The sequence below is a fragment of the Glycine soja genome, chromosome 19, assembly GCF_004193775.1.
Source record: "Glycine soja cultivar W05 chromosome 19, ASM419377v2, whole genome shotgun sequence".
Lineage (NCBI taxonomy): Eukaryota > Viridiplantae > Streptophyta > Magnoliopsida > Fabales > Fabaceae > Glycine > Glycine soja.
In genome coordinates, this window is record NC_041020.1 from 12,129,489 (window position 1) to 12,141,169 (window position 11,681).

General features: G+C 37.5%; 1 protein-coding gene and 1 long non-coding RNA gene across 2 annotated transcripts; both read right to left on the reverse strand.

Moving 5' to 3' along the window:
• Positions 1 to 2,562: 2,562 nt before the first annotated feature.
• Positions 2,563 to 6,802, reverse strand: LOC114398599 (protein SUPPRESSOR OF GENE SILENCING 3-like). Its single transcript, XM_028360779.1, has 3 exons — positions 6,517 to 6,802; positions 6,051 to 6,268; positions 2,563 to 2,721 (listed from the first exon to the last, which is right to left on the reverse strand). Exons 1-3 carry the CDS (start codon positions 6,800 to 6,802, stop codon positions 2,563 to 2,565), a joined length of 663 nt encoding a protein of 220 aa, XP_028216580.1.
• A 1,308-nt stretch (positions 6,803 to 8,110) lies between these two features.
• Positions 8,111 to 9,184, reverse strand: LOC114398350. Its single transcript, XR_003663584.1, has 3 exons — positions 8,721 to 9,184; positions 8,394 to 8,495; positions 8,111 to 8,214 (listed from the first exon to the last, which is right to left on the reverse strand). It is a non-coding gene; the product is annotated as an uncharacterized LOC114398350 (long non-coding RNA).
• Positions 9,185 to 11,681: the final 2,497 nt, after the last annotated feature.

Consider the following 11,681-nt stretch of genomic DNA (forward strand, 5'->3'; position numbering starts at 1 on the left):
CAAATGCAGGAACGATATGTTCATTATGATGTTGAAGAGATGTTTATGTGGTGCATGATATGAATGCATTTACGGACACGAGAGCCCAGAAAATTATCTCTCTTTATTGCACATTTGGGGGGCGCAGTGCCCCATGTGTGCAGTTAAGAAGACGATATGGATCTTCCGGCTTCCCATGAAAAAAGACGAGACCCACATACAACGCATGTGTGACGGTATGATGCAGATGCGCATGCATGAAACGGAAAGAAAGCAACACAAAGGGGTAATTCACACATACGAGACTGCAGAGATCCAACTTTAATGCTACATTTTGGGCATGATGGCGCCTCAACGTAGTATTAAAAAGGTTACATATTACTCTAAAGAAACCAAACATCACTAGCAAAACTATAAACTAGTGCTATTTACCAAAAAATGCATGAGAACGAATGGCACGGAGCGTTTTTGCTCTTTGCCCCTATTTGGGAACCTATAGGACAACATCTATGGGTCTCTAATAACTACTCCCCAACAATTCATAACTCACACGGCTATTTTCTAGAGGTATCATTACTCAAGATAATAATATTGTGGCGGTATGGCATACCAGCGACAACACATTATAATGAGAGAAAGCTCTAGACGAGGTTTCACTATTATCAAGCAAGTCGGAGACCTAGCATGATAATAGATTCACCTCCACTCCTTAAATTCCCATGAACCCGGGTATAGGGCCCCTTTTTACTCAAACCCGTGGGTGCTTAGAATGCAGTGTAAAGAATGCAAAATAGACAACAGTTATTTACATTTTACATAGTTCAACAAATGCCCACACAAAGTTTCACAAATCCACAATTCCTTAAAATAGGCCTAACTCACAAAAATAGTCCCCAGTGGAGTCGCCAATTGTCGCAACGTGCCCTTTTGCGAGCGAGCGAAGGCGAGGCTCACAGGTGTGCTTTTCAAAGGAGGAAAGATGCGCGGAGTCGCCACCAACATTTATTTGTGGAAAACGTCGGAAAAACCGAAGGAAACCGGTCGAAACGAAAATTCTAAGTTCGGGAGTTGTATTTACGTTTGAGGAAGGTATTAGCACCCCCTCACGTTTGTCTCAAAGGACAACAGCCTATTTTTCAGAATTGTGGAAATTGTGTTATCTTAACTTTTAGTTCTTTTTATTTTTTGAGGTCGACAAAAGCGGGGCTCTTGCTCCTACGTACCCTCCATCGAAGAGGAAATCAGACCTACGTAGTTCTTTCTTATGCGTGAATCAAGTGATTCTTTTTACTTGAAAAGTGATCATTTTAAGGCGTTGGACCTTAAAAAATTATCCATTTTACTTGGTAAGAAACTGAAATGATAAACTTTCAAAACCCTATTTTTGTGGACGAGCTTGACTAGGTGAGTTGATTTTAGCCTTAGTTTCACTTTAGTTATTAGTCATTTCAATTTAAGAATGAGAAATCCCAAAGAGAAAATGTCCGATTGATCTTTCGCTTTTATTTTACTAAAAGGTATTTTTTTATTATTATATTATTATTTTACCTCTTTTTTGATTTCCAACGTGGTTACGGCACGACCGAACGGTCGGAATTCATTTTAACCAAAATTAACGGATGATACAATTCAAACGATCGGTGGAAATTTATTTTATTTTTAGATTAAGCGAGAAATAACTTAAATAAATGACTTAAGCACGTCAAAAGGGGGTATAAAAAGAAAATGAAAACGAGAATAAAAATACATGAAACAAAATGTGGACCACCACGGGTACATAGAATGAATTGAAAAGCTCGGTTTGAGGTACTTACCCGTTGAAGACTGAAGAAAACGAAGAACGAACGATGAATCTTGAAGAACGGTCGAGAATCTTCGCATAATTTCTCACGGAAATGTTACGGAAGCGCCTCGGCTTGGATTTTCTTCACGGAAATAATTTTCCTCAGCAATTTCGAGAGAGAGAGAAGTGCCTAAGAGGCTGAACCCTTTTCTTCTTCACTTCTCCCCCTATTTATAGCAAAATAGGGGAGAAGCTTGCCACCCAGCTCGCCCAGGCGAGCAAGGTTGCTTCCTCCAGAAGCAACAGCCTTCTGGAGGAATCTTCTGGAGGGCCCAAGTGGGTCTGGTTGCTATTTGCACCCCCCTTTTTACTAAATGCACCTCCTTCTATTTTTTTGTAATTCTTTTTTCGTAACGTTACGAAACGTTACGAATTTCGTAACGATACTTATTTTCCTTCCGCAAGGTTATGAATCCTTACGGATTATGTATTTACTCTTTTTTAGCTTTCGAAGAAGTTACGGAAACTCACGGATTGCGCAAAAACACCTCTTTTCGATTTCCGCCACATTACGGAATTTCACGGATCGCACGAACCTGCTTCCTTTTGATTTCTGAGACGTCTCGGGACTTCATTTATTGCATGTCATCAAGTAATAATCCCCGGACGAAATTAGGGTATGACACTAATCACTTAGTTGAGTATTATCTAAATGGAAAAAGAAAGTTAAGATATATGTAGTAAAAGAATGATAATATGAAACACGCTTGGAAATTGGAATAATGCACAATTAGGGAATATTAGATGTACTTGTCCTCTTTCTCAGAAGATTCTCCGCAGGACTCTTTTACTTTTTCTTGCATTGCCTGCTGTAATTTCACAAACTTATCTTCCTTTGCAGCTATGGCTTGTTGAATGTCTAGGATTTGGCTCTGGAAATTTTTTTCTAGTGCATCCATCTAGAAAAAACAAAAACAGTATATCAAAATGATCAGTTGTAGAAAGACATTTTACATCATTCAGAAAGCTACTACCAGAATCAAGAAAGACAAATTTGCAAATTTGTAAAATTCCTTCCCAGAAAAGATCACACTATAAAAATTATACGTCTGTAACATCCCATTTTTTTCGTAAATAAATTTAAAAAGCTTTTTAGTATAAATATATAAATAAATAAATATAGAGCAAATAATAGGCTGAGTACCCTAGGTATAAATAGTTATGTTAAGTCAGATGCCTCCTTTTGGCCTCATTTTCGTTTTTCCCCTTCTCCTCTCAAAACCCTTTCTTTTTCCCGCAGCCCACAAAACCTGTCTCTGTAAAACGATGATCCCGGACTCATTCACCATTGGATCGTCGTGAAATTTGAGTACCACGTTTGAAACCCAATTGCAAACATTCTCACCGTTGGGAATTTTAAAATAATATATGAGCTTAGAGGATAACCCTTCGCATTGTAGCCTTTAATTTTCCCGCAGAAACCCAGAACTGTCTCGGTAAAACTAAGATCCCGGTTTCGTTAACCGTTGGATTTTCATGAAAATTGGATATGTTGTTCGAAATTCAATTACTCACACTTTCAACGTTGGGATTTGCGAGAAAATATTCATGGAGGGAGAAAAACGAATTGCGTGAGGACAGTACAAGTGGAGGTTTCAATCTCTTCTCCGTCTCTGACGTTTGGGAATTCTATCGGTGCAGTCGGAGGAATAACTGGAGGAATCCCAGGAAACAGCTAGAGATGCTGCTATCGCTGGCTGAAGACACGTGAGTCCGCTCAGAGGTAAGGGATGAGTTATTCACAATTGGGAATTAGTGAGAACATGTGTAGGAATCCTTAAAGATATCAATTGGAATGGGTTTTGGGGGTGTTTTTGCAATTTTCATTTTATCCTTATAATTATTACAGTAAATTATATATGTTTGACAGACCAATTGTTGTGAAATTGATATGTTATTGTGTTGAGCGTGAACCCTATAAATCGAGTATTTTTTGTAATTAATATGAATTGATGAAATAAAGTAAGGATAAATTTAGAGAGAGATATTGATTTTGTATTTTCTCTTTTTCTTGCTTTTTAGGTTTTTATATATAATTTTAAAAAATTAATATCATAATTGAAATTGACCAAAGTGTTCATATAATTATTTAGAATTTGTGCATTGAAAGCTTACTTTGTAATTAGTGATTCAATATGATGTATGCTAGTTTATATATATAGAGGTAGTTATTTATATAAATAATTTATGTAAATAATATTGTAGAGTGTTATAGTGTGATTCCAAAAATTATTAAGTGTTGGAGTTTGAGAATATTATGGTTAAATTTGATGAACATGTGTATGTTGTACCTTATGAATATCATTAGGAATGTTATGAGATGGTTGATGTGATGTTATAAGATGTTAAAGTGTGGACATGATATTCGATTGTGAATAAGTGGATGTGTTTAACACTTGATGTTACATTAATTATATTGTGAGCTATGAATTATACAATAACCCGACCAGTATTTATGCGCAATGTTATAGAGAAAGTGTAGGTTCCTAGTTAGGAACTAGTGTTAAATTGTAGCGCAATTGTGTTAAACATGTTTGAAACATGAGTGCGAGGTCGTGATATTGTATAATTCATGAGCAGTGCTTACAAATGAAATATGTGATGAATTGTGGAATAATATGTTACCTTAAGATTATAATATTTTGTTATTGAGATTGAGTAAAAGTGTAAAGTAGAATAGGTGTTGAATTGTGAGATACGTAAAAACATGTGATGGTGGATTGTGACATTATGAGATGTGAAATTGTGAATGAGTTTTGGTCGTGAATAAGTGTGTGATTAACTCTTGATGTGACATTATTGGTGTTGTAACCTGTGAATTGTACAATAACCCGACCAGTGTTATCTTGAGAAAAGTGTTGAAGAGAAAGTGTAGGTTTCCTATTTAGGAACCAGTGTTAAAGAGAAAGTGTAGGTTTCCTATTTAGGAACCAGTGTTAAATTATAGCGTAATATGTTGTACGTGTTTAACACACGAGTGTGAGGTCGTGGGTATTGTATAATTCGCGAGCAGTGTCTGTGTGCTAAAATGATTTTAGGGGTTGGACCTGAATCAGGAGGGAGGGGCCCTGATGGACTCTTCGGAGTGTAGGCCTTGGGGGTCACCGGGTTTGAGTGCTCCTTTAAGCCTATGCTGATCCCATATGGTTGGAGCATTCTCGCAAAACATCGTGACCCTGACTGGTCTCCCTATGATCTTACTTAGTGAGAGTGACCTGACAAACCCATTGTGTGTTGTGTCTTGTTATGTACTCTTAAGCGCCCCAGGGTGATTTTTCACTGACATGGTACCACATTGCATATAGGCTTGAGTCTTAGCATAACTGTCTCATGCGCTTGCTAATTGTTTATTATGAAATTGAGGTGTTATTATGTCTTGATCAGAGCGTGTGATTCTTGTGTGATGTGATTGATGATTGAAAAGTGTGATTGATGGATGAAAAGTGAACTTTGAATGACAAAGTGGTGGAATTACGTGAATTACATGTAAGTAAGTTTTATTTGGTTTATACGATATGTATATATAGTTGTCTTGTTTCTCTATTAGTTAGGAATGTGATAACTCACCCTCGGTTTGCTATTTGTGTTTGGATCCTGTGATGATCTTGAACTTTGTGCTCGGGGGAGCAGATGACTACGTGAACTGCTTTAAGGAATATTGTGCTGAAGGAGGTTGGGACACAACGCTCTGATAAGATGTGACATTGGGATATAAGTTTTTATATTAATTTTATGATGTTAGTCTATTTTATTTCACCTCACTGATTTAACAAAATATTTTTGTAAATTTTGACGGCCTTATTTCGAGTCAAATTTGTTTTTAATAAGTTTTATTTGGTAATTGAAGTGAATGTGAACCTTTTACCCATGTGATTTTGTTTACCAATATATATATATATATATGTCGGGGTAGAGGGTGTCACAATGTCAATATATGCTTGAGCAGACACCAAAAATATGGAAGTGAGAAGTACAGAACAAATAAATCAAGTTGTAAGAATAAGTAAAATAGCTTTAACTTATCGGTTTGGTTTCTCATAGATATCATATTGTTTCATAAAGGCAGCCACCATTCACTAGCATATATGATTACCCTCAAAATATAAAGCATTGTAACCAATTTTATGCATAAAAGTTTTCAATCATATGATAACAATCAGAGCTTCTTGCAAAACCCAATGAGCACAACAACAATAATATTAATTGAATTCCAGCCACATAACCTTACCTCCTTGTTTTGTTGGTCAACACGGTTTTCTTCGGTTGTCAAGCTTAACTTCTCACTTATTCTCAATAAAGAGTCTGTACCTACTTGTGATTTGATTTGTTCTTTGGCTACCATGCTCTTATAATAGTCAAGATTCCGACTATCATCATTAATATGTTTTATCTTGCTCTCAACCATCTCTTGATATGATCTCATTTCAAACTTCAATTTTTTCTTTCCTAGAGAATATAGATGTATCAGAACTTTCATTTAAAATATTAAATGATTGCCAAACAAGAGAAGAAACGCAAAAATAACACAAGTTTCCCTCTCTTTTCCTAAAGAGAATAGACGATTGCCAACTAAGAATTACTAGACTACCAAACTCTAAGAAAAGTAGAGCTTCCATATTCAAGTTGATCACCAATTATCTCAATAAGAAAAAAATTGTATAGGAAAACTGATTAAGAGAAGAAAAAAAAATTACCTCTAGAGTGCTTGTTGAAAATATCCAAATCTTCTTTAGAAGCCAAGTAACCATAAAGTTGGCGCTTCCCACCTGGGAGAAATGGATTCTGATAGCAATCCCAAGCCTCCCTATCTCTTCCTTGCTCTTTAAAATGCTTGTGGAGCCGCATGGCTTCTAGATAACCTATCGTGGATTCCTCAAAAATTAAGGCACCCATCCCTCGGTGCCCTTGTGGACCATATGAGTGTCGAGCCTTCAATGCAGTATAGTCACAGAAGCAATCAAGGAGTTCTTGGTTCCCCATTCCATTCCACTGCAATTATTATAAACTTATACTACCGATAATTTTTCTTGAGAATCCGATTAAAGTACAATACCTGTCATTACACTGAAAACCAACAGCATGAATACTCAAGTTTTGTCCTTGGTGATCTTTCTTACAGGCATCCCAATAATTGAACATATACATTTTGCCCTTTGTTAGACCGAGTTAAACTAAGGAACGACAGCTTAAGTATTTAGAAAATGCAAAGATAAAAAAAGCTGAGGTTTAAAAAGTCAGAGACAAAAACAAAAACAAAAACTCAAGAATTTTATAGGAATGAAAAACTCTGTTAACTAAAAAATTTTCAACTAAGTTGAATTTAAATTAAAGAGGAATCATGAATTTTACTTGGGGGCTGGGGCCGCATGGGCGTTTTCTTTTCCCAAAGGAAATGTTGAGCTGTTATTGCGGTGCTTGGTAGGTCAATGCAATGGAGAAAATTTGCAAACCTTAACTAAATTGACAATAATAATATTCTATCAAGTAACTATTATTTATTTCAAATATTTTAACAAATGGGATGTTTGTGCTACATTTTCATGTAGAAAAGTATAGCTGGACCCCCTTATATTTTTGTTTCCCTATTATCCAGTCAAGATATTTTTGGTTTGGCATTTTGAATTGGTCTTGTTTGATGTGTGCGCCACAATCCTTTACCAGCTACTAATTATTTTGTTTTCTTGGATTGGATATGACTTTGAAGCAAGTCTGCTTTTTTGTCCTTTTCATTAGTAAACTCTCTTTTGAACCATTGCTGCATACTACAAGCCATCAAACAGGGCATTTCTTCGACTTTACTCTGCTCCTAGTTGAAAGTTGTTTTGCTTTACTATAATTGCAAGTAAGGATGTTTTTCGATCATCCTATTATTGCTATTAATACGAACCATTCATTAATTTTGTCAAGAATTAATAAAATAAAATAATATTGATTGATCAAGATAATAGATTTTCCCTCACAAATAAGATTATATGTTTAGTTGAAAAAGTATAGGGACTTTTCAGATTAGAAAAATATCATTAAGAAATGTATCCTTCTGCTCTTGCTACATCCAAAGTGAAAAAAGAAATCTCAGCTCTAGAATCATTAAGAGAGCTTCACAACACATACATTGAGCTAATCGAAGAACAAAAGGATACCAGAGTCAATGGTTGCAATGTCATTTGAGCATATACTTCATCTGTTTCAACATCTGCCTGAAAATTAACACATACTCCAGTTCACTGAGTTTACTGTAAATGTAGGCAATCATACCTCATACATAACTAAAAGGAAAAAGATAGTATACCCATATGCATTGTGACATTATGAAGTTGGCAAATCAACTAGGGTGGCAAGCTAGGGTAATTGGGAATGTGTCCATCAATTTCTCTGTTAGTTGTGGCAGCAACCTGGAATCAACATTCAACATCATAGGCATCTCAGTTTCCATTTACAGAGAATCTATTGAATTGGTTTCAACATCAAGTTTGCAAGAAACCATCCAGTATCTTCTGTATTATGCAAGTTGACACAATCTAGAGTAGAGTAAGTAGTAAAAACAAAAAACAAAAAACCTGCTCATTATGACCTTGAGGGAAGTAAACCACACGAGTCCCTGCAGTTGGTAGGGACACCAAGGGGCCCGTGCATGCATGCCATAGCTCAGAATTCAGACACTTCTTCTCCCCTCCTAACCATCATTGCTCACACATCAATCAAATTATCAAAAAGAGAAAAGGAAAACAAAAAACTCACAAGCATGTCCAAGCAACACAAAAGGGGGTATGAAAGGGACACCTTACATTTATATACAAGTATGAAAAGAAGCCAAACTTAAGAGCATAGAATGTTAGTTCAATTTAAAAAAAAATACTAATAAAAAGACAAAAGGAGAGAATTGGAATAGAATGGATACCTTCATGTCCCTGCTGCCCCAACCCTGATGTTGAAAGCTTCATATAATCAAGCTTTACCTTCTTTTGTTTTTCTCCTTTACACAAAGCCACACTAGTACTTATATCAACCAATCACATAAAAACATGAAACCCTAGCTCAAACCAGCCACTACCCTCAATTTGCTTCAAGCCATTGCACAAGCATTCCCCAACATTCTCCTCCACCATGATGATGCCAATGCATTCACTCCATAGTCCACACCCCCCACAAAATACAAAACAACCTTAAAAAAATCAAACACCACCCAAATCCAAAAACCTCAACAGCCCAACAAATTCACTCCCACCTTAGAAACCCCAGAAACAAAACAATCCACCACACTTGTAGAAAATTTTAGGCAAAATTGGGCCGTTAGACTACTTGACCCCTAACATCATGCATCTTGTTATTTAAAGAATTGATATGTTCTTTCTTTGTCATTTCATTATAGTGAGGAGCATCTTGTTGTGCTTCATTACGTGTTAAAGTAGATTAAGTATGGCTAAGTGGGATTGGTTTTCAATTTCAAATGAGATTAGGATATTCTTTGTCTCCTTTTTGCCTTGTAAAATTGTAGGGGTGAGAAAATGTTACTCTAATTTAAGGGAGAGTGTCTTAAGGCTTAAAAATCCGTATGTTTATCTCATTCTAAGAAAATGAGTGGAAATTTAACCTATGATATATTATATATGAGATTTTATTTGTTTATCTAGAATAGTAGTCATACAAAATTAGTTTATGAAATTATAAACATTGATCACATTTTATTTAAAGAACTATTGATGTTGATATTTGTCTGTAATCAAAATTTACATTTTCATGATGTATACAGGATCATGGCTTCTCCACCTGCCTCGCCTCCTCCTCCTCCTCCTCCTTTAGACGCATCAGCTTCACCGTCTGCCGTGAAGCGCACACGCAAAGCCTCATGCTACGATCCTTGTCTACCAGACCACCTGGTGCTGACAGACCAATGGTCCATGTTGATCCTACTACCGGCAAGGCCGACAGTCCCCACAGGAAGAAATTAATATATTTGGGGATTGTGGTGCGTGATAAGGTGGACATCACGTACAAGAACTGGAAGGAGGTCCCTACTGCTCAGAAGGACTTGTTTTGGGAGGATATTCAGGTATTTTTCTTTTCTTATTTGATGTTGTTTAATTAATTGCCAAAAATTACATTATTGTAACAAAAAATAAGTTTATTTGTTATTCTCAGGCAGAATTTGAAATCCCAGAGGCTTCTAATAGTAGGACGAAAATGAAGTTACTTCAGACTGTGGGCGAGAGATGGAGGCAGTTTAAATCAGACCTCACGAGGAAATGGGCCCTTGAAGCCGATCACGACGGTGTGGACGACACTGTCTGTGAGAAATACGGCATAAGCAAGGAAAAATGGGCCCAGTTTTGCCAGACTCGTAGAGACCCTTCTTGGGAGGTATGTTCCTTGCTATTTAAGTTGTTTTCAAAAAACATTAACTTGTTATACTTCATTCTAGCAATTTGAAAGATTATTTTTTTTATTTTTGCAGGATGTGCGCAAAAAGGCATAGGCCATCCAGAAACAGAACACTGCCCCCCATGTTTTGTCTCGTGGGGGTAATGAATATTTAGAGCAAAAGCTCCTGACTGAGAAGACGAAGAAGAAGTTGGAGGAAGTTGCACAGTGAAGTGGAGGATGGGCCACACAAAGAAAACAGGGGAGATGACGACAGCAGCCGCAATGGAAATCGCTGAGAAGATCATAAGTCATTTTCAACTAACCATTAGAATTATATTTCAATATTTTGTGAATGCCATGTACAACTGTGTGTTTTCTGTGCAGGATTCCTTTGAGGAGCAGGCAACACATGGATCCTTCATCCCCATGGACGTCAGGATGTTCTCACTGCCGTTATTGGATGTCCAGAGCACCCTGGATGTGTCCGTGCTGCTGGAGTCGGTGTCACCATCAAGCACTACTTTGGTTCGGCTCCACGGACGTCCTGTAGCTCTTTCTCCCTGCCTCCTGAAGAATTGCAGCAACTGACCCAACAAATCAGGGACCAGCTAGAGGAGTCCATTACAGAAAAAGTGACGAGGCAGCTCATGGAATTGTTCTGCCAGATGAAGTCCCAGATGCAATCTCAGGGACTTGCACTGCCTCCCGAACCTCTGGTTTGTCCCTTAGGTCCTCGAGTAAGCACAAAGGGGAGTTGTGTTGATCCCTCAGGAAACGATCCTGAGATAGGTGACTCAAATAGGTGCGGCTTGTACATCGAAGTAGATCCTGCCCGCCTGGTTGCCCTGGGGAGAGTTTATGAGGGATCCACTATTGTTCATAACACTCCTTTGTTGCCTGGCCAAGTAAAGGTAAGTGTGGAGGAGGTTATAGATGCAGATGCTCCAGTTCCTATACCCACTCATGAGGTTTCCTAAGTGGGGCAGGCAATTTAGACCTTCCTTGCTTGGCCGACACATCTGGTCAAGTCTTTATCGCAACAAGTACATTAATCTTACTATATGTTTCTTCTTTTTGAATTAATTCATTCAGCGTGTGATGTGCCATTATTTTCTCCTATTTCTTGATGGAAGCTTGCTTGTGGGACTTCTATGGAGGCTGGATCTTTGAGCTTCAATGGGATCCTTTAATGGTGATTTTCCACCATGGAGATGCAGCGGAAGACAAAGGAAAAGAGGTGAGAGGAGGCGCCATCCATTAAGGAATAAGCCATGGAAGAAGGAGCTTCACCACCAAGATGAGCCTTGGATAAGAAGCTTGGAGAGGATGCTTCAATGGAGGAAAAGAAAGAGGGAGAGAAAGAGAGAGGGGGGAGCACGAAATTGAAGGAAGAAAAAGGGAGAGAAGTTGAACTTTGAGTTGTGTCTCACAAGACTCTCATTCATCAAAGTTACAACAAGTGTTAAACATGCTTCTATTTATAGACTAGGTAGCTTCC

Bases quoted from the DNA above. Each gene is read 5' to 3' on its own strand.
- LOC114398599 (XM_028360779.1), bottom strand. From the start codon at position 6,802: ATGGGGAACCAAGAACTCCTTGATTGCTTCTGTGACTATACTGCATTG. The intron at 6,269-6,516 runs GTAATTTTTTTT...TATATTCTCTAG, and splicing joins TTTCAACAAGCACTCTAGAG to GAAAGAAAAAATTGAAGTTT. The intron at 2,722-6,050 runs GTAAGGTTATGT...TGTTTTTTCTAG, and splicing joins TTGACCAACAAAACAAGGAG to ATGGATGCACTAGAAAAAAA.